The sequence below is a fragment of the Lepisosteus platostomus genome, chromosome 1 (genome assembly GCF_059453375.1).
Source record: "Lepisosteus platostomus isolate fLepPlt1 chromosome 1, fLepPlt1.hap1, whole genome shotgun sequence".
In the NCBI taxonomy this organism is placed as follows: domain Eukaryota; kingdom Metazoa; phylum Chordata; class Actinopteri; order Semionotiformes; family Lepisosteidae; genus Lepisosteus; species Lepisosteus platostomus.
In genome coordinates, this window is record NC_142611.1 from 48,784,856 (window position 1) to 48,807,871 (window position 23,016).

At 40.8% G+C, this 23,016-nt stretch overlaps 1 protein-coding gene across 9 annotated transcripts in view; it reads right to left on the bottom strand.

Annotated features, from left to right (window-relative positions):
• Nucleotides 1–4,877: 4,877 nt before the first annotated feature.
• The window catches only part of larp1b (La ribonucleoprotein 1B), a 64,435-nt gene continuing 46,296 nt past the window's right edge, over nucleotides 4,878–23,016 (bottom strand). For 4 of the 9 annotated variants that reach the window (XM_088630500.1, XM_088630538.1, XM_088630483.1 and 1 more), the window contains 11 exons: nucleotides 21,484–21,656; nucleotides 17,608–17,766; nucleotides 14,822–15,172; nucleotides 12,082–12,205; nucleotides 10,853–11,064; nucleotides 10,279–10,385; nucleotides 9,919–10,079; nucleotides 8,645–8,789; nucleotides 7,601–7,710; nucleotides 6,877–7,004; nucleotides 4,878–6,539 (listed from right to left, as the gene is read on the bottom strand). In XM_088630500.1, the coding sequence (XP_088486626.1) occupies nucleotides 6,270–6,539; nucleotides 6,877–7,004; nucleotides 7,601–7,710; nucleotides 8,645–8,789; nucleotides 9,919–10,079; nucleotides 10,279–10,385; nucleotides 10,853–11,064; nucleotides 12,082–12,205; nucleotides 14,822–15,172; nucleotides 17,608–17,766; nucleotides 21,484–21,656 (1,940 nt within the window). In that variant the 3' untranslated portion in view covers nucleotides 4,878–6,269. The remainder of the gene's footprint in view (nucleotides 6,540–6,876; nucleotides 7,005–7,600; nucleotides 7,711–8,644; nucleotides 8,790–9,918; nucleotides 10,080–10,278; nucleotides 10,386–10,852; nucleotides 11,065–12,081; nucleotides 12,206–14,821; nucleotides 15,173–17,607; nucleotides 17,767–21,483; nucleotides 21,657–23,016) is intronic. The other 5 variants (XM_088630493.1, XM_088630508.1, XM_088630527.1 and 2 more) reach the window with 5 other exon arrangements.

A 23,016-nucleotide genomic window follows, 5' to 3' on the forward strand; every position in this document is an offset into this window, starting at 1 on the left:
TCCTTAAAGGAACTGGTGAATTTGGTCATGTAACTAGTCTCTTCCAAAAGTGGTTAAGCTAATACGGTTGATTTTTTTCCACACTGGAGAGATGAAAGGTAGGCACATGCCCTGGCACTATTTTAAGTCAAACTGTGGCAGTCACCTTGGAGAAATTTAACTTGAAAGGGTTGTGGGAATCTGGAACAAGAAACCCAGCCGTGTTGTTGAAGCTGATAACCTGTTAGTGTTTTTCCACAAACCCCTGGGTGGGAATGGGCCAAAAGGCCTCCTCCTGTTTGTAATATTTATTCTGATTTTCTTTCCACAGTACACGTTGCAGTGCATGAAGCAAGCGTTTAGAACTCTTACACCTGGCTTGGTGACTGAGGATATATAGGCCAGCCATATTCGGTGTGGCAGTAGAAGAAAACGAGAACAATCTGCGCTATTTAAGCAGGCAGGCCATTCCCTCTGTGCCAGAATGTACTTGAGTGCCACTTTTCATTTATCAATATCTTTTTTCAGTCATTTGTTACTGTATAATTCAGGTGGCTTAAGAAGGAATCAAACAAAGCAATCCATGCTGAACATTACTTCAGGATATCAGTTTCCTATTTGCCATTCCTAAAAAAATGGCTAAATTAATTTCTCAGTGCTTATCTACTCTGTAACAATAGAGCTGGTGTTCCAGCATTGAAACAAAGCTTGGGTGTTACCTTTCCAGGTTTGGTGCCAGTTGCAGCAGCTTTTCTTTTTTCTCCCAGCACTGCTATCAAGCTGTTTGTCCTTTACTAATGTTTACCTCCCTGCTTTGTGGTTTTGCTTCCTGTGGTAGAAGGCATTTACAGCCTTCTAACCCACTGAACGCGGCGGAAGCTGCTGAGTGAAAAGCTACGAGCACAAGCTGCTATGCTGGGCCAGTGGGCATCAGTAGAGAGTACCTCTCTCCCCGGGGGAAAGCTGAGAACTTGGCAGTGATTTGACTGACTCATCTACAGGTTGGTACAGTGGCGTAGTGGTTAGCACTGGGGCCCTGGGTTCAATTCTGGATCTGAGCTGCTATCTGTGTGGAGTTTGTAGATTCTCCCAATTAGAAAATGGATTGCTGGAAGCCTATTAAGGTGCCATCTACAGTGGATATAAAAAGTCTACACACCCTTATTGAAATTGCAGATTTTTGTGATGTAAAGCCAGAAATCAAGATAAATCATGTCAGACATTTTTCCATCTTTAATGTGCCCTTGCAACCAACAAAATTAAAGAGAAAAACACATAGCTATTAGGAAAAATAATTGAAATTAAAAAACCTACAACTCCATGGTTGCATAACTGTGCACACCCACCCAACTAATACTTTGTGGAAGCACCTTTTGCATTTATTACAGCAGTTAGTCTTTGTGAATAAGTCTCTATCAACTTTGCACACCTGGACTTTGCAATTTTATCCCACTCTTCCTTGCAAAAAAGTTCAAGCTCCAAATTGCCTGGGGATCTCCTGTGCACAGCCCTCCTTAGGTTATTCCACAGGTTTTCTATGGGATTGAGGTCTGGGCTCTGACTGGGCCATTCCAAGACTTTGATCTTTCTTTTCTGAAGCCATTCCTTGGTTGACTTGGATGTGTACTTTGGGTCGTTATCACGTTGGAAGGTGAAATTCCTCTTCATCTTCCTGACAGAGGCCGGCAGGTTTTGTGCCAAAATATCTTGATATTTGGAGCCAGTCATTATCCCATCTATCTTGACTACAGCCCCTTGTACCTGCTGAAGAGAAGCAGCCCCAAAGCATGGTGCTGCCACCACCATGCTTCATAGTAGGTATGGTGGTCTTTGGATGATGAGCTGTGTTGTCTTTGCGCCAAACATATCTTTTAGAATTAAGGCCAAAAAGTTCAACCTTTGTCTCATCAGGCCATAAGACGTTTTCCCACATGGTTTGGGGTGATTCAATGTTTTTTTTTGCAAAATTTAGATGGCCTTGGGTGTTTTTTTGTGTGAGAAATGGCTTCCGTCTTGCCACCCCATAGCCCAGACGTGCAAAATACAGGAGATTGTTGTCACATGAAAGGAGTGACCAGTACCTGCCAGAAATTCCTGCAGCTCTTTTAATGTTGCTGTAGGCCTCTTGGTAGCCTCTCTGATACGTTTTCTCCTTGTCCTGTCATCAACTTTGGAGGGCTGTCCTGATCTTAGCAATGTTCCTGTGGTGCCACATTTTCTCCACTTATTGATCATTCACAGTGCTCTATGGTACATCCAATGCCTTTGATATGCATTTATACCCCTCTCCTGATCCGTACCTCTCAACAATAAGATCCCGTAGATGTTTGGTCAGCTCCATGGCTATCCCAGTAGGATGCAACTGCGAAAGTTTCAAGGAAATCCAATAGGAACAGCTGATTTTTATCTGGGGTTCATTAGAATCACTTTCATTGATGGCAGGTGTATGCTACTTACTTTTGGACATGATTTTGAATGTGATTGGTTACCTCTGAACACAGCTACAGCCCCCATTATGAAAGGGTGTGCACACTTATGCAACCAGGGTGTTGTAGGGTTTTTAATTTCAATTTTTCCTAATAATGACCTATTTGCTTTTCTCTTGAATTTTGTTGGTTGCAAGGCCACATTAAAGATGGAAAAATGTCTGACATGATTTATCTTGATTTCTGGCTTTACAAAAACCTGCAATTTCAATATGGGTGTGTAGACTTTTTATATCCCCTGGATAGTCTATAAATGGCACTTCTCCCTGAGATCCCTGAGATCCCCACACACACACACACACACACACACACACACACACACACACACACACACACACACACACACACACACACACACACACACACACACACACACAAACTAGGGATCATTTTCCCACATGCTATTAATGTACCAGTATGTCTTTGGACCGGAGAAAACCAGAACACAGGAAGAACATATAAATCCCTTAAATTAATCATGATGAGCAGTTCTCTGAAAGATTTAACAAGCTAAGCCAAGGATGCTTTCTGCCATGTGCATTCAATATAATCAAATCTTCAGAAGTAGCAAAAGAAGCTGCTGGTCTCCTCAGTTTGTCTTAAAGTGAAACTACTGCCAAGGTTTTGATCTGCATGAAAAAAAAGAGTTCCTTTACGGACCATAACCAACCTGAACATCAGAAATGTGTCCCGAATCGAACTACAATCCTCACTGCAGTCTGGCTTGGGTTTTTTTCCACTTGACAAAATTGGTTCTGCACTTTCCCCTAATAAAATGGAGATGGAGGGTAAAAAATATAAATATAAATGAAAGTGGAAAATAAACACAGATAAATACTTCATATAAATTAGTTCCCTAATACATTTTCCTGGGTTCTTCACAACATCTTTAGAACCAGATGAAGTTAAATGAAAACAAACAAAAGGTTACAAAAAAGGCAAAGTTACGTAGGTGTTAAGTAGATGGATGTTGAAGGTGAGCAAAAGATAAGGTAGTTAAACTAGAAAGATATTACCTTGATAGTCAGCTAGAAAGCTTCAAAGCCCCCTTGGATAACACTGGATTTTGATCACTTTCTATTTCCATGCAAAAGGATCATACCAGAACCTGTTTCCTCATACGCAAGTCTCACATTGATTTTTTTTTAGGTGTATAAATAGACTGCCTCTTAGAAGCTGCTACTTTGTAAATTAATTGAAACAGCCCCCCTCAAAATTGCTGGAAATTGTCATTTTTAACTCCTTAGGTCATAGAAAAACTCAATCCAGTAGATCATGTAGGTCACCATTTAATAAACAATTGCTAAAGTACTGGAACACTAACTGTTCAATTAAGTGATTTAAATTACTTTTCAACCCTGAAGAGCAGACTTAAACTGCATGCTTAATCCATCATTAACTTAACTGTTTTCCCGGTCGCTGTTCAAGAGCTGGAGATTTCTGGCAGCCTGTAAGACTGGCTGAACAGAGTTCTCCAGGGCCAGCACTGGAGATCCCTGCTTTAGGCGGAGATGCTCCTTGCACAACGTTTAAATGACAGAATGGGGCTGCATCCACAGGGGTTCAGTAATCCAAACTAGGATGGCACATCCAGAGACCAGCCGGAGATCTAGAGGTGGGTTTCAAAAATAGCAGCTGGAAAGTGACAGGAAGATTAGCACTCTGCAGTGCTCTAATTTGGACGTTCATATTCTCAGATGATTAAAAATAGTATATGCCCGAAGGGACACCAGGCCCAACACATCTCAAAATTAAACATGAAAATTGCCCCTTCCATCGAACTTCAACACAGTAAATGGGGTCTTAGTGAGCTAAAGGTTATATTAAAGAGAACAATAAAATAGAGAGTAGTCTAAGTGCAAGACTTAAAATCATGTATGCTGTGCACTGCATATGGCTTGATTTAAAAGTACAGGATTTAAGTTTTCCCATCTTTCCCATTATCTTCCTTAGTTTAAATGAATGGTAACAGACTTTTTTTTTTTACTGAAAATGTTACACAAACTGCAAGATTTGGAATGTCTGGTAAAGCATATTATGTGGTTCCATGCTATGGCTTTCAATATTTACCATGCAAAAAATTGCTCTATTGACATCTTAAAACTGCATTTTTCTATCACAGGTAGCAAATGCAGAGTAAATGTTATTAAGAAACTGAATCTCTATCACAGAAACCTTGCTTCTGTTTCACTAAGGGGTACTCTATTTCACTTAACACTGTAGGAGCCTCTGAAACAGTGAAGTTAATATCCCAGCTGGACTGAAACCCTGCCGACACAGCAACCCCCCAGGAGCAGGACTGGGGACTGCTGGAATAAACTCTGCTTCTCTTTCTGTGGTATTACTGCTACAAGAAAAGATCAGTGGAAAGGGACAGATGAGTGTGGAGAAAATGAAACGTTACACAGGGAATGGCTTTTTACAATTGATTTTGTTGTTTTTATAGGCATTTTTATAAAACTGAACAGAAGAAAATTACCACAAATTAGCACACACGCAAAAGATAAATGGGCACACATTTCATTCAACAAAAAGATGAGTAAATACTGATTACTTGTATATACAATCTTCAATCCAAATATTGTACAATTGCGCCTTCACCTGGAGGTTGACTGATACATATGGCCGATATGTAATTATACTAGAGACAATGAAATCCTGTTTGGATGACACTGGAAATATAACTTAAGTACTGCAGAAACTTTGCTATTACAAACATTAGCTACCATCCAGACTCAATTAAGTCTACCCAAAGCACTCAATTGGGTAGACATTAAAGCAACACCAAGGTTAAAATACAGCCTCCAGTGACCATGATTTTAAATAGAGACTCAATTTCAAGATTAATCCACTATGAACAGAAAGAAAAAAGTAAGTTAAATCATGTCATCAAAAAAAAACTTTAAAGAAATTCCCCACCCAAAATACCCCAGCTTAGATCCTTTACAGCGATAAAAAAAAAAATCTGTTCTGCATGCCTACAGAGACATTCTAGGCATTAAATTAATGTAGACTAAGGCTATATCCTCAAATTTTCTTCAAACCTGAGGATAATTTATTTCAGCCCCTGCTGTGGTATACACATTAAGTAGCAGTGCAATTGTTTATTAGCGATTACAGAGGAAAAATAAAACTATTAGTCTTCAAAGATGTTCATTTAGCTTTCATCTTCTTCCCTGCAAAATTCTTTACTAAAACCTTCACAATGTAACCATTCGATAAGACCTTTTATTACAATTTCCACAAAAATGCAATCACTGCCAACCTCTTCATGTCCACTACATGACACAAACCAGCATTGGGTTCACGTCCCATTTGTTAACACTTGTTCACTTCAAGCAAGAGACCCGATTTCCCTCTACTGTAGCCAAATTTGATATCATTTGATATTCTTAACAACAGGCGCAAATAAAAACAAAAGCACTAAATGCTGTAAATGGACTCCAAACTCAGTCTTCTTTAAGAAGTAAGAAATCCTTATTGAAACGTAAGGCATCCCAAATTTGTTTTTTTTTTGCATACAATGCAGGAATGCATTTTTGTAAACGTCTTTAGCTCAAGAAAATCATGTGAATGTTAATTCCCTGATTCTTATTTTCTAGATCTCCATAACAAGGAAACTTGACAGAAAATCAAACAGGATCTTGAGTTATGTTGGACAAGACTTGAGTGAAACATTCCAAGGTGACTATAAGAATTTGTTTTGGCATGACCCCTCAAGACATCCTTGAGCTGAAAATACTGGTACAATTTCTTGACTATTTTCTCACAGAAACGGGTATCACAGAAGTTTGTGAAGTGTTTTTATTTGTCAGTTGTCTCAGCGTCTTTGGCTTTGCCGGCCCCCATCTGGGCTCTCTTCCCATCCAGGGTGCTGGGCAGTCCCGCACTGTCTTTGGGTGCATGCTGGGAAGAGGCGGTAGTGCCAGGGGCTGGTGGCTGGTTTGAGGGAGTGGGTTTAGCAGCACTGACTGGCTTCGAGGAGGAGTTGGAAGGGTGTCTCCGGCGTCCCCCTTCCTCCCCCGTTGATGATGAGTGACGTCTCCTTCGGCCCACCTCCTCACCCATCGGGGGCTGTGAGGAGCAAAGTAGCAGACCAATGAGACACAGGATCACTCTCCCGACCCCCCCCACTCACAGAATGACCTCCAGACGCATCTCTCTGCGAGAAACAGCTTGGATTCTTGAAGTTGCCCAAGCCAGTATCTGAATGATTGTTTGGCAATACAATAATAAGATATTTCTATATAGTTTCTAAATAAAATAAAGCCACAGGCTTTTAGCATATTGTAATTCCTGTTATCAAGAAAAATCAACATACCATGCCAGTTCTCAGTGAAGAACAAACAAGGTGTGTATGCTTTAGAAAAAAACGGGGAAAAAAAAGGCGAGTGCCTGATCAAACACTCACGTCCACCCTGAAGTCCTCGAGCCGCTTGAACTTGCTCAGGTGCTTCTGCAGCTTGGGGTCGATGCTTTGGTTCTTGGTCTGAGAGTATTTCAAGAAGGCCCAAAACTTCTCCAGACCATACAACTGTCCTGTGAAAACATACCAGCAACATGACACACTTTCACGATCTTCTCCTGCTATTTCCACAGTAGAAACAAAACTACAACAGCAAATCATGATTGCTATGTCTAAACATCAATTTGGAAATCGGCAGCTGATGTTCATCCCAACACTAAATGATAGATCTCCAATAAGCAGAAATCATTTGGGGGCTATTTGATCTTACCCACAGCGCATTCATACTGCTTATTTGTTGCTCTCAGGTAGTGAAAGAGCAGATCCTCACAAGACAGGGACTGTTGCACAAGCCCTGTCATTAACACTGATGCAACATTACATTTCTGCTCTCGTGTCTGCAGAAAATAAAGTGAGGCTCATATTATCAAGGCTGTTTTTTCCCCATCACAAAAATGCACCTGATCTGTAGTGGAATAAGAAAAGAATCTCTCACATTTCTTTTACTTAGGAAAAAAATGTACAGTTCTGACTATAATCACAGTTGAGAGTTTCATGTAAAATGTATTGACAATAAAAAACACACAACAAACCGGCACAAAACTAAGTGATGTTTGAGAATAGTGAAAATTCAGTGGCATTACATGCCACAACAAGAAATACGACGAACCTGTTTCATAATCCCTGAGAGTTTCTTCCTGGAAGTCCTTAAAGATATCTGGACGGAATCTCTTCTCCAAGCCATAGCTGTAGAAGCGAAAGAGACACTCCAGTCCGTACCTTTGGGAGCACATATAAGACACAGAGAAGGAATGGGAGGAACAGTAAGAAGTTCTGAAAATAACAAAGGTGCTTTAAAAAGTCCTTGAGTGGAAAAAAAGACTTGAAAAGAAATAAGAATATCAATAATTCAGTAGAACAATCAAAAAGGTCAGAAATTGCTTTTCAATTTGAGGTACTGGGCCGTTGCAAAAATACACAAATTAAGTCAAACGAGTGTACAAATGCATACTAAGTCTGGGTGATAAGTACAGAAACACTTTCTAACTGATTTTCATGTTAATTCCTCATCTGTCCAGATCTGAACAAAACAAAAACAGAAAAAAAACTGGTAAGAGAGCAAATCAAACCAGGATCTTAACATTCAGTCTCTCTCTCGTGGCACACTCAGGCATCCCATCATTCCCGTCAAGCTGCTTGGAGAGCATTCCTTCATTTTCCCTAATACACGCTCAAGAGGTGAAACAGTTTCCACTACAGAGGTGCCTGGTGATTCCTGGAATGCTTCTTTACCCCAGGGACTCTCAAATTACAGAGCATTGCGTTTTAAGGAAATGTAGGTGCACATCACCACATTCCTTAAGGTTCACTGGTGAGGTCAGTCTTTCAATTCAGGGGTTAGCAGCTAGCTTTAGTAAAAGAATTGAAAAATTAACCTGAATAGACAACTTTAAACTCCAAGCATGACTCCTGCAGTCATAAATCCATTTATCCTACAGTAGTAGTGACAAAAACTGTATAAAGCCTTTACTTGCCTTCCAGAAAGCACATTCCAGCTTAATATTCGATATGTGCGACAGACAACTAGAATACCTAGAGCTGGAAATACTCTGAGGCACTAAACAAATGAGTATTTAAACCAAGAGCATTTGTTAGTTGTATTAATGCCTCTCACAGTATATTATGGGGTCTGCAGTTATGTCAAATACTATACCTGTAGTTTTCCTTGGCATCTTCTAAAGCATACTGCTTAAACTCCTCATACATCTTCCTGTTAAAATGGTCTCGCAGGAAGAATGACCAAAACCTGAACAAGGTGTTCATTTCTTGGGACTGACCGATTCCCAACCGTTTTCTCTCTGAAACGCACAAGAAAAAAAAAATTGCACTTGAAGAGTGAAGAGGCATTTAAGAAAAAAAATTACTTAACCTGAAGCAGGGATTCAAATTGTATTTTTTCTATTCTAGTTCAACTCTGGTCTCTGGTGCCAGAAGTTTTAATGTCTTGTTTCTGTTGCAAGCAAAGTTAATACTAAACTAAGTTAATGCTTTGCCCCATCAATTCATACTCATTAGCATTTATGTGTCCTTATTTACTTTGAAAACACTGCACAGACATTGAGAAATAAAGTAGTACTAAAGATCACTAAAAGGTATGATGTCATCCACAGACAGAAATAAATGCACTGCCCATCTGTAGAGACAACAAGGCCTGTGTTGCACCCCCAGAGGAAAAAAAAAAGAAAACAGCAGAGGCTTCCACTGTATCTTGAACATGTTTATTTTCATCTAACAATAATAATGAAAAAGCACTCTCTAGAATTAAAACATGCAAAACACAAATTCTTAATCTTTCTTACAAATCATTCACCTCTTTACTACATGTCAAAATCAACTGTGTGTAGTGTACAGTATGTATCCATTTCCAGCTCACTGGTCCAGTAGGTGTTTCTCATCTGAGCGCTACGCTTACCTGCCTGATCTGTGACATATCTGAAAATGAACTGGATTAGCCGAGTGTTTCACTTCACTATATCAGTCAATGAAAAAGAAAAGCTAGTTGGTTGTTTTCATCATTGCAAATCTGAGCATGGTGGTGCAGCAGTTAGTCCTGAATTTCTGGTCTCGGGTTTGCATGATATCCCCATGTCCGTATGGGTGTTCCCTGGATGTCCCAGCTTCCACCCACATCCAATTTCACCCTGTCTAGGTAATTCAATCCCTCTAATGTGGAAAAATCCCTGTGCCTGTGGGTTAGGCTCTGAATTACAGGCTGCAATCTAAGGATGAAATGGATAATTAGTCGACAGAAGTTTATTTGAAACAGTCGGTGAAAGGGAATGAAAGAATAATGTAATTAACTGATAAAATATTTAAAATTTTACAACACATTGATCACTCTGGTTAGAGCCCCTGCTCTGAAGAAAAACAAGACCACTGAACTCCGAACTTCGAACTCCTGCTCCGTCGTGAAGGGAGGAAACTTACCGTTGAGGCACCTCCTGCGGTATTTGTGGTAAACCTGCTGTGTGAAGCCATTCTCCTGGAGCAGCTCATGAGAAGGGTGCTGGAACTTGGGCAGCGAGTGTGGAGTGCAGCCGTAACTTCCAACGAGAGGGGCGCCTTCTGAGGGGGAGGCATTGGAGCTGCTGCAGAAACAGAATGACGGACAGTGTGAGAGCTCGACCGCAGAGCACAGACTCTGGCCCAGACCCGTGGGCACAGCACTTCCCGGATGGCTCAAACACGACGGCGTTCCCTTCAGATGGAAAAGTATTCTTCCCTCACAGGCAGGTGACAAGACTCCTATGTACAGGGCGTTCAAGGAGCCGCAGCCCGTGGTGTTACCTGACGGAGGAGGTGCGTGGCCTGTGCTCCCGTGAGTCCATCACCCAGCCCACATGACACTCCAGCGGCGGGTTAGAGCTGTGCCTGGTCTTCCTCTTCCTGGGGGTCTGAGACAGAGAGAAGACGTGAATCATGGGTGAACACCAAAAAAATAAGGGAGTTACCTCACTCACAAAAACAAACATATTGGGAAGGTTTTTTGCTATTTGAAGGGACAAAAAGAACAAGAACATCCCAACAAATGAAATTTTTGGTCTAAAGTAACAGATGGAATCTTTCCTGTGAAGACAGCAATCTGCAAAAACAAAAGCCGTTTCCTCCCATTTAAAAAGAAACTCTGATGAAGCAAAAAAAGAGAAAACTACAGTACACTGCAATGCACTTCTGCTTCAGGAGTTGCTGATCACCTAACCAGTTACTTGAACAACGTCAGTGTTGTCTGTATTGTGATGCCACGAGGCATCAGTCAGTGCCATTACTAGGCTCTTTGGTCGAGATGTTTTTAGCTGCCAGAGCAGAAATATAATGCCCATGGTGCTACATCACATGATTCGGCAGAGGATTTCTTTGGTACCTTTCCATCGATGTTGCCTCCGTCCTTGACAACAGGGTAGAAACGCGGAGTTTTGTTGGGATCTTGGAGTCGGGGCGTGCGGGGAGTTTTGGGCGTTCTGGCAGCGTGTGCTACTGGAGAATCTGGCACAGTTGTTGGCAAAGAGCGGGCAGTATTAGACACTGGGGGTTCGGCAGCACCAAACAGCTTGTTTGCTAACTCCTCTGTTAAATCTAAAGCGATTAAAGGGAGAAACAAGCTTGAAGAACCAACAGGCAACAGCAAGGAACATTCTCATGCAACACTGCCTGAACATGAGCTGCTAGTGGAAAGTTTTTTTTAGTCATTTGACATCCCAATACAGCCCCTTGTCACTGCCTGGTGCTCTCTTCTCAGCACCACTCCTTCCACCTTCAACCTCGTCCTTCCCTGTTGCCCGTTACCTCCTGCCCTGCCTCTCTGCTGGTGGCTGCTTACTTGTTCCCGTTCCATCCTCTCCTACCTGACCCCTGCCAGTGACCAGCCTCTCCTCCAAATGCACGAAGTCTGCAGCTTCATATCCTATGGTCTACAGGCAATCGTGACATGTAAACTGTCACGGACACTAGGAGGACAATTCACACTTTAGCTATTTGGAAGTTAAGATCTTTTCATTCTGGTATGTTTTCTATGCAGATGTACTACTTAGGTAATCTTTCAACGTTTACAGTTGATGCTTTTGACATGATTTTCGGATATTTTCTGCATTAGGTCAATATTTCAAACATTTTGTTCCAACACACTACTGCTGCACATCCTTATCCTATTACAGCACATTCACTTGTCACAGTCCTGCCGATGGTCTGGGTTCCGCTGTTGTTTAGGTAGTCTTCAACAGCGGAGAATAAGAGTGGATTTGATTATAGTATTCAAAATCTTCAAAGTTACCAATGATATCCAACTAATGGATTACTTCAAGCACTGCAACTGGAACAAGAATCAAGTAGACCTTAAAAGAAGGTGCATTTACTGATCACTGGGTGCACAGGATGTGTGAACTAAACATTTAAGCTGTATTGCAAAAGATGACACTTGTGAATCCACTGTAAAAAGGCTGGAAGAGATTCAGCAATTAAATTATTGCGAAATTTGTCAAATTGTCTCCTCTTCTTTTTAGCCGTTTTAAGATTATTGTACAACACAGCTGTTGTCAACAGTCTTAGTGAGTCTACAGTCACGCAGGAGCAGGGAGAGCGAGCAGTCTTTTGTACCTGACTGTGGCCTGGGGGGACATGGGGGCACTTCCTGGTTGGGGTCAATAGGAGGTTCAGGGGCCAGGGTTTCAAATTGCTCTTTGCTGATCAGATTCAGCTTCTTGAAGTTCTCTACCTCCTGCTGGTGGAAAAAAAACAAACAATACACACATAGGAGGCAACACACACAATACAAAGTCAAATGAGTAACAAGACACTAGAAATGGTACAGTCTAGGCCCGAGACACTAAGGGCTAATAGACAGTATAGAGAATCTACATGAAATAACTGGAAATCCATGGCGGGTGATTAACATCCTGCAAGCAGTAGTCTGATGAACAAGATGGCCAGGCTGGAGTACAGTCATCTGTATCTTTTTTTCTGCCTTTACTAAATATACTCTGGGAGCACAACAGTACCCAGGCTACAAATATGGACAGATGGATTGCTGTGAGTGAAGACCATGCATTCTCTTTGCTATCTTGGGGCATTTCAAAAGCCAATTCTTTAGTAGTAGAGATGACATTTCACCTTTGTTTTTCCAAAATTACAGAAGTTAAAGGAAGTGTCCTATTGTGTTGCACTGCTACCACCACATGGACACAAATTTAATAGCCTTATTTTGTTGGTCCGTTTTCTTAAAAAAGATGTTAGATTGATAAAGGGAAATCTAGAAATGTTATCAATCTAGAAAAAAGGTTTTGTTCTTATACCTACAAAGTGTGAGAACAGGGTAGATGGGATTTTGGTGGATTTTTTTTTTGCTTTTGTCTGTTACAGATGCTCATTTTTCAGCTCTATTGCCGTTGGTTCTAGTGACAGCCGTTAGTCCTGGGAATTGATGTACAGCTTGAGGGGCTGAGCCAAAAGTGATTTCGATATTCCTTAACTTTAAGTTACCACAGACAATCACTAGGAGTGTCCCAGTCTACAGTGCAGGATTAGTCTACAGCATTAAAGGGATCATTCTTTTTGCTCAATCAACTCTCTAAATAAGTAGTCTCTATTCAGAAATCAACAATATGTCAGAATAGAAATCTCAATTTTAAGCATCACTAAAAGTGTAATAAGGAAATACAGCAATGGGCAGCAAGAAAAGTCTTTTCACTCATACGTATCCATATATTTCAGACCAGTTCACAGTTTTGTAAACAAGTCCTGGGTGAACCTAAACTACTGCATCTTTCGCAGACGTCCTGTGGGAGTTCATCATCAGTGTGAAAAAACGCAGCTGACCAGATACTGTAGCTCTTGTGACAAAGGCTGGAGTCGCTCCAGGGTGGTAGTCGCTCGTACAAGTCACAAAATCACTATTTTTTACAAAAGGGGACCTAAATTCTGGGAAGTTTATTTCAGATGTGTAATGTGTGAAGATGTTACATTTTCTTATCACAGTGTTATTTTTAAATGTATGTTTTGTGGTCAGGAACTGATTTGTCTATAAGAGATGCATGACAACTGGTAGGACCATTTTACCATGTTGTCATTATCATACCTGAATATAAAAATAAAATCAAAAGACATTTAGAAATATGGTCAGCAGGTGGTGGTTAAAATGTGTCTGAGAGCAACAGATGGGGTTTTGATACCGATGCTTACATGTGCTCTAAAACCTGCAATACCTCTTGCTAAACATCTGTTCAGAGATATGTTTTTACCACCTGGTGGGGAAAAAAGCAGATACCAGACTGTTTATCTGGAAAAGAACCTTGAACAACAGCCATCAGTGACTTAACACTGATGTGACTTAACACGGACTTAACATCCGTCCTTCGGACGAGACGTAAAACCGAGGTCCTGACTCTCTGTGGTCATTAAAAATCCCAGGGTGTTTCTCGAAAGGAGTAGGGGTGTAACCCCGGCATCCTGGCCAAATTTCCCCATCGGCTGTTATCAATCATGGCCTCCTAACAATCCCCCTCTGTGAATTGGCTTCATTACTCTGCTCTCCTCCCCACTGATAGCTGATGTGTGGTGAGCGTTCTGGCGCACTATGGCTGCCGTCGCATCATCCAGGTGGATGCTGCACATTGGTGGTGGTGGAGGGGAGTCCCCATTACCTGTAAAGCGCTTTGAGTGGAGTGTCCAGAAAAAGCGCTATATAAGTGTAAGCAATTATTATTATTATTAACAGTATCCATCACTATTCACCTGTTGCTTTTCCTAAACCATTTAGGTCACTATTAAAGAACACTGTACCGTTTCTTGAAATGGAGACTGTTAGAAAAAAGGCCTGACGCCAGATGTAATTAACAGTTTCCAAAACGTTAAAGATAAATATGAGACTTGACTTGACAGAAGCCTTAATAATACTGCTATCTTGGCAGTACAGGAGGTTGTACTGAGAAAAACAAAATTCCCCACCTGTGCCCCACCCTGCAAGTATGAAATGCCCATGAACATCTAAATCTGTCCCCCACCAAAGGGCAATTTGAAGGTAGCCCAGCTAAAATCTAAGTGAAACCTGCATATCTCACAATGTGGGAAGGAAAACTGGAGTGCCAAAGGGGGAGAACATTCCACATAGACAGGAGGCACCCCAAGCTGGAACTGCGCCCAGGACCCTGAAGCTGTGAGGCAGTCGTGCCAACACCACGTGACTGCACTTTTGACGTCTAGGCTCAGTTCAGTTGTGAAATGAGCTGAACATTCGGAATCTGCTCAGCAGACCCGATGAATTCCAACGACCATGGAATCCTTCATTCTCCTGCGTATCCCTGCATGCCCTGCCTCAGGTGGTGCTGGCCTGGCAGCTTACTTTTATGGTGGCGTACTCGGTCTCGCTCTCGTCCATCCACAGGTCCTGCTCGTAGTAGTACAGCCCGTCGTTGATGGCCTTGGCCAAGTCGGCCGAGATCTTGGCGCGGGAGATGTGGTTGCCAGTGCGATCCCCCCCCGGGTGCTTGCGCAGGTGAGGAGGAGTCTGGGTGACAATGAGGATCTTGTTGACGTCATGGTCGTCGATCTCGTAGTCGGAGTCGTCGTCCGACCAGTCGGTGAAGGTGTTCTTGCGTCCAGCCAGGTGCTCCATCTCTTCGTCAAACAGGAAGTCCAGCTCTTCCTGCTCAGGCTCCATCTTTGGGCTGGGCTCTGGAGGGGGCGCGCTCTCCTGAAAGGGGGAGAAAAAAAAACCCTCTGGATCTTTCTGGCACATGGCACATGACTGTTTTTTGCATGGTGCCACTGTTGGACTACAGAACACACTTCCCACTGCTGTAAGTATGACAAAGGTTCTAACTTGGAATGGAATAGCTGCAGATAACATGTCTGACCCTGGTTTTTCAGAAACCATTGCGAATGCTTTTCATATCCTCCCATCTTTCTGCTAGGTCTCCAATCGTGAAAAACCATGTGATGTGAAATTAGATACAAACAGGAACACTTGTCATCATCATCAAGGTTTTAGATTTAAGTTAGCTGATAGAGCTTAGCCTGTTCAATGATAATGGGGGGAAAAAAGAAAATAAACCTATCGTCCATCCATATTCTTACCTTTTATTCAATAGAGGATTGCTGGGGAGTTAGAGCTATCCCAGCAAGCATTAAACCTATAATAGACAGGCTTTTCTTGATCAAAGAGCATAAATTCTATCCAAGTTTGTTGGTTCATTAGAAGTGGAAATTATATTAAACACTTGCCATGACTTCAGCACACACTTACAATAATGTACACAAAGAATCAGACTTGCTGGAGCCAATACACTTTCCTTAATGATTAAAGTGTTGCTTATCTTTTTCCTTTGCATACAATAAGACAACAAAGCAGGACGCAGCCTAGACATTTGTATTCCTGTGATTATGGACGGTAAAGGCTGCATGCGGGTGTTTAATAAGGTTGAAGAATCTCAATTAAAAATGTTCAAACATGTTTATAATCACAGGGTACTGTACAACAGACGTACAGTATTCATGTTGGCGGTGACCTGACAACTTCCTCCTACCGATTTTCCTTGATTTAAAGGTACAGTTTCAAACAGCCTTTTGTACTAGTTGCATGAATGATGAAAATAGAAAACAGTTTTTTTTTTTGCATTAACTCATTTTCTCTTTCATCTCAGCCGAATGTATTTTAGGGGGATAGCACCTCACATTTTACATTTGTATTTCTTGAGCTTTGTAAAACACAGCTATGTGGCTCAGTGTTTGTTCCAAAATCCAGACATGTTCCTTCTCAGTGTGAAGGGATAACCTTTACATTAGGCCCGTGTCACATGACAGGGGTTCTATGCCTCAATTCCATTGCTCAATCAAATCATCTGTGATTTGTGGATGGTACAGTATCTTCTGAACTTTGGAACCATTACATACAAGTCAGGGAGAAAACTACAGCCTCTAAGATGCCAGAATGTGATGGTATATGCATCAGATCAGAGGGTGTTCCCTTGTGTCTGTAGTTCAAAAAATGTAACCCAACATGCATATAGCACAAATTGTGAAGGAGTCACACGTAAATAAGTGAAAATGGTTACAAAAGGGCAGAAAAATTACTATACGTAAAGAGTTAAAGAGAACCACTAAACAGACCTGTAACCTCAATGCAACCTATATATCTGGACAATCTTCTTTGTGTATTGAATTTGATTTGCTCATACACGTATATGTACAGTAAAATGGTCATTGTTTTTTATAATTTTAGGATCACCTAATCATTTCTATCCCAAACCAATTTGGAATACTCAAGTGTTCCCCCCCATCTCGACTTGCAGCTGCGATCCCTGCAAAATGACCACAAGGGAGGAATGAGGAGGTGCTGATTTGTTAACACACCACAGCCCTGCAGCAGAGGTTGAGAGCCGATTAAAGGAGCTAGTGCCAGTGCCACAGGCCTGCAAGCAGCCTGGAGGCTGTGGAGGTCACGCAGTCACAGAGAGAGAAATATCTGGCCAGCACTCAGCCAACTGTGCACCTCCCCTTGGGAAATCCAGACACACTCAGCTAATGACATGACAGGGCTCGAACCCGTGATCACAGAGCTCAACCTGGTTGAGTCCCTCACGAGGCCCATCATTGTGATTTGATGCCCACATTATGACACCTGTCACTGGCAATGTGAATTACACACGAGCCTTTAGTCTTTGAGACATATTTCTGAGTGATATGTGGTTGCTACATATGTATACAGATAAACTTCTGGGCTTCTACAGATCCTGCAACATTAATAGCAAAGATCAACAACTCCAAGTACAGAGTTTTTAATCACACAGACTAGTGGATGGCAAATACAGGCACATTACTAAAGATAACACATTAAATATAGTTATTATTGATGAGCGCATCAGTACATACTAATCTCTTACCACTCTAAATGGTGGGCGGGGTTGAAAGATACATTTAATGAGAAATATTGGTACTTTTCCAGACCCCTCAACTCGAGGGTGCAGTCTGGGAGTACTGCAGGAAACAAAATTTAAGGTCATTTACAAACAACACCAATCTTAAAAATCATTAAGTAGTTTTTTTTTATTATTAGGTATAAAATGTTTCCTGCACACATAGCAGAAAAGGTGTCTGAGGCGTCTGGATCTTTATTTCGGGTGACAGTACTTGGGTCTGGAGGACTGCTGGGAGGAAGACCTCTGTGGTCTTCTCCGCAGGGAACAACATCCATGTCTGGACATCACAATACTCAACTGCAGCAGGGACAGACTCCGTCTTGGTGTCAGGGCGTGGGGGGTTATTACTGGACAGAGCAATGTCAACATCCTGCAGACAGACAGAGAGAAAGATGTGGTATGAACAGAAAAAGAAGGGATGAAGGGCCAAAAAAAAATGAAGAAACAGATTTGTAAAGGAGAGCTCTGATCTCCAGTTAAAGCAATGAAGAACAAGAAAAAAAAACAATGCATGCTAAACAGAATGGGCTAGTGTGATGTCATTGTTATACAGCACGCTAAACAGAATGGCCTAGTGTGATGTCATTGCTGCACAGCACGCTAAACAGAATGGGCTAGTGTGATGTCATTGTTACAAAGTACACAAAAAAGGAGAATCTAAAGCAGAATTTGGTTAAAATTAGAAGGTTATTGTCTCGTGAATAATGAATATTTACATCTCTCAACAGACATTTTCTTCACTGCTTGTCAAACAAAACCCATAACATTTCAATCAACTTCAGGTGATTGGAAGAAAAAAGTTATTAGTACTGTCTAACTGATTTTAGCCACAGTTAAGTGCATAGTGCTACTAAACATGCACATATCTACAACAGTAGTACCAATCTGGTTTCTCTGTCCCAAGAATAAATAAGTCAATTACAAATGCGAGTAACTCAAAATACTGGAATCTTTCTACAATTTCACTGGTGAAAGTGAGTCAGTGACATCAAAACAGATCTCAATATGCTGATGATTGGATTACTTTACTCTTCTATTTACAGGGCTTTTTTGGCTATGATTTGTGCCCAGGTTTAAACCTGTTACTAGTTTACTCAGAAAACAGTATAAACCATATTTAAAAAAGGAACACATTATTTTACTTTTCACATATTACTATTCTGATTCTGATTTTGTGACAATTATGCAGGTTTTAACAAAACAAAAAAAAGTTTAGTCTAGTCCATTAGACTGATGCCAAAACAAAGACTTTAAAAGTTTATCTAGTTATATATTGCTGTCATTAATATCTCCAGCTATTATAACAATACTTATTTTTACAACAAGGTACATCTTACATGCCAGCTACTTTCTAACGCTGGAACTGCAAATTAACCCTTCAGAACCAGTTAAATGAAATGTTGTCAAATCACAAACATTGGCCTTTTTTCCCCCCAACTATATCTGCTAAAATTAAAAGTTTCTCTTGTATTAATACAGAATATTAATACCCACTAACAACTTCCAAAAACAGTATTAATGGGAAACTGCTTAAACAACTGCAAGTACTGAAACTACAGAGACATTCTGAAGGATGGATTAGCTTAAAGTTCTCAAAGGGCAATTTATACAACCAAAAGGCTAAGAAGTCCTAATGACATCTTAGCTCAGGATTTAATCTGCAATGTTTTATCTTGAGAAAACAATCCTCAGCCCATAACTCATTCACATGCAGAAAATCATGTGCAACATGTTTCCATCTAAAAGGCACTTCTTGCTACCAACAGTATTATTTCCCACCACCCATGAAAAATATTAAAACTCATCATTGCTGTTCTGTGGTTCGGTAGTTTTTAAATACACCTACTGTAGCTAACTTTAAATACACCTACTGTAGCTAACAGTCTTCTAAATAATACGGACAATCAAAAATAAGCCTTTTGCAAAGACAAAACCCAAAGCACTGTAAAACATCACCACTGTAAGACAAAAGAGAAAAGAAAAAAGCTTTAACAGGTCTTTAAGCAGCTTTTGAAAATGTCTAATCACACATTCTCTAATCGACTGCAACAAAGAGGTGGATGTACAGACCAATGTGTGGAGCCCGAACTTTTGCTGGTCTACACACATGCAATAAATTCTTAAATAATCTGAAGATAGTTAATTTACTGTGTTATATATTAGCAGGAGAACCTTGAAGTTCACTCCAAGCTGAAGTGTGATGGGAGGTCCTTGCAAAACTACATTACCCAGAAAGCTATGGGGACGTGCTGAAGCCTCCATAGTGCCTTAGCAGATCTCCCAGTTAAATAAGGATTACAGTAGTTTAATCCTGACAAATAAATGCAGGTAACAATACAGCAGCATCAGCAGGCTTGGCGAAGGCCTTCATCTAGTAATGGTATATAGACTGAAAAAATACACTGCAAGAAAACAAATCCAGGGTTGTTATCAAGTAATAATCCTGCATTCATAAATTGAGACCAGGACATTCGGGTGATTCTAATGTTAATTAACTGTAATAAAATTAGTGTTGATTGATCACTAGATCCCCGCTACACCAAAATGTCCAATGCAATTCGCCAGCATAGGAGGAGACACTGCTTTAAAACAGAGATTCTTATTCCTCATCACAAGGGACTCCTTTGCCTGTTAGCTTTCACTCCAGTTGTGCTCTTGATCACCAGTGCTAACTGGAGCGTATCATTGATCAGCTTGCTGGTCTAGACTCCCATCTACACTCAGGACTTGAGTTCAGAAACACCCTAGCTATAGTAAATTTTTAACAACTAAGGGTACACTTGCATACTTGTTTCTAAATAACTCTTGACAGGTGACCAGGTGATGATAAACACACTCAGGTGGAAATGACAGAACATCAGACACTGCCACAGTAAGTCAGTGATTTTTCATCTGCTGTAGTCCAGCTGGTCACATTTCGGCAAAAACACACTTGAAAGAAGGCAGTTCTTAAACTGACTAATTTGCACATGGTTGCTCCCAATTGCAAATCATATTCAACTATTACAATTATAGTGTTACTCTCTAAAGTGATTTGTGTTGAAACACTTTGAAGACTTGTGAATTTCCCCAGTAGTTTGATTTTGATCCAATCATTAGACATTACTGAACACTGAAATTCTTTTTGGTAGATGGTAGGGACATGTAGCAAAACTGCAGTATAGAAAGAGCAAAAACTGTACTGTTTTCTTGCCAGTTTCTATTCCAGCTTCACTTTCAGGATAGAAGCACAGAAAATAAATGTCACTTGTCAGCTTCTGTAGTTGCCTAGTACAGTCGTTAGGAGAACCAAAGAAAATGTTTCACACTTCAATGGCACCAGCATCGCTAAAGCAAATCAAACCCTAGAGATACAGTTCAACTTTTGAACTTCAGTCAAATCTGAGAACACAGCAGCCATTCTGCATCTAATAACATGACTAACAAGACCTCTTACTCCTCACAGTTTTTCTTTTATTGCATTTTGCAGGAATATCTCAATGGAGTGGTATACAACAGGAATGCTGGGTTAAAGTGAAGTGAAGTAAACTCATTTAAGGCTGGACAGGTTTGGAAAAATCTCTTTAAACTTACTGACACAGGTGTTACTTACAAGCACTATTTCTGCTGTATTTAGTGTGATAAGAAAATATAAGTGTTCAGTAATTTTGACCATTTTTGCCACACAAACAGGGAAAAGATTTCTTCATGAGCTTGGTCACCATAAACACTCTTGATCAAGAAAGCAGTGGTCTTTACAAACCTTTAATGCAGTTCAGAGGTGAATGTACACTTACAGTATGAATCAATGTCTGAGTAACTGGAAAAGTTAATATATAACTAGAGCAAATATCAATGCTGAGGATTTCCTTGAAGGTAATTAATGGTATTGCTACATTTAACATGAGAACATTTTAACCAATCAGATGTATAAATAGCAAGGGATTTACAATATACAGGGTTTGCTTGAAGCACAACACATAGTCGCAATTCTTGTAGAGGAAACAAATTGAGCAGCAGCAAGGTGGCTTAATTTCTGAATGCTCTGAAAGCCTTTGCTGCAATGATGATGAATAAAAACTACGGCTGTCCTGCAGGAGCAGCTTACCTTAGGCCTGGCTGGAGAGGGCCGGTGGCGTTTCTTGACCTCTATCCAGGGCTCAGACTCCAGGTCGGGCAGGCTGGTGGACAAGCCCTTGGACATGCTCTGCAGGTTGCTGGGCTCCACACTCTTCCTCATTATCCCTGTGCTGGCTGCTCTAGGAGAACTGGGAGCAGACCCTGCATAGCCACAGAAGAGCACGCAATGGTCAGAAGATCCGCTACACTTGCCTATCCACAGAGGCTTTGGAAAATTAGGATTAACATCTGTACATACTGTTTTTTTAACATGCACAGTCCTGTACGCCTTTTTCAGCCCAGCTTAATACAGAGACTGACCTGGTGTCAGAAGACAACACTAATTAATGAGAACCAGATGGTAACGCCAATAAGCGAGACCAAGATCTTTGTCTCAGCTTGTCCTAGACCAAGTACAGCCATTCCAAATGCCTAAGCTTACTGGCTGACACTTATCAGACACCTGTAACTTGTTATTGTCTCACACAGGCTTGTATTTATTGTCCCGTTTAATTAAGCTTCAGTCCTGTACTGCAAAAACGCCCTCTGATCAGTTCGTTGTGTCATTTTACATTAAGTGCCCGTTGCTTGGCAAAATGTATATTAATCATGTGAATGTCAATGCGAGTCTTCCACAACAAAAGATTTTCGTCAATGCATTTATGTTGTTGTTTAGCTATAAGACATTTAAATTTTGAAATGAAAAATTACTGCCTATTAACAATTTTACTCCAGATTTAGGGAAGACACTAGAGCTGAAGCCAGACTGAAAAAAGCTTGCCGACGTCCAGCAGGAGTATACTTAAGAAGCCTTGTGCTTTACCGAGCACAGTCATTCTATAATGAAGAGGAAAAGCACACTGGAGTTCAACCGTCCATCACAAAAGCCAGTTTTCATGTTTTCAGAGCTTGGTTTATTCCTCAAACTCAAATAAAATAGTTAGGACTATATACATCATTGCATCATTTAAAATGCGGAGCAAAAATGTGAGCATCAAAAAAATATTTATAATTGAAACAAATACACAAAGTTATCATCAGTGATAACACAAAGTGATTATTAGAAAATTACTTTTTTTATTAGGTGTACACATTTTAATTGAATGTACCTGACATAGGTAAATTCATATGCTGATTCACATTTGTCATCAACGGTATGCCCAGAACGGTCTATTGTTACAATCTGGTGGTAGCGTGTGTTGGCAGCATTGGAAGCCATACAAACTCTACATGCAAGACATTTTGAAGCAGATAGCAGATGTGGTCTTTTGGGATTCTGTCCTATTTCTCTTATAGAGCCTGGATAAACACATAGCTTATTAACCATGCCACATCCCAGCTCATGTTCAATGGGGCTCAAGTCAGGCCCAAAAATGTAACATTTAATTCCACAACACCCATTTCTACTCAAGCAGCAGGAGCACATGTGCTGTGCTGCTGGAATGTTGTCACATCAAGATGAGCCCACAGAAAGGGCACAGGATATATAATATTTATCCATGTTATAACGATCAATTAATCA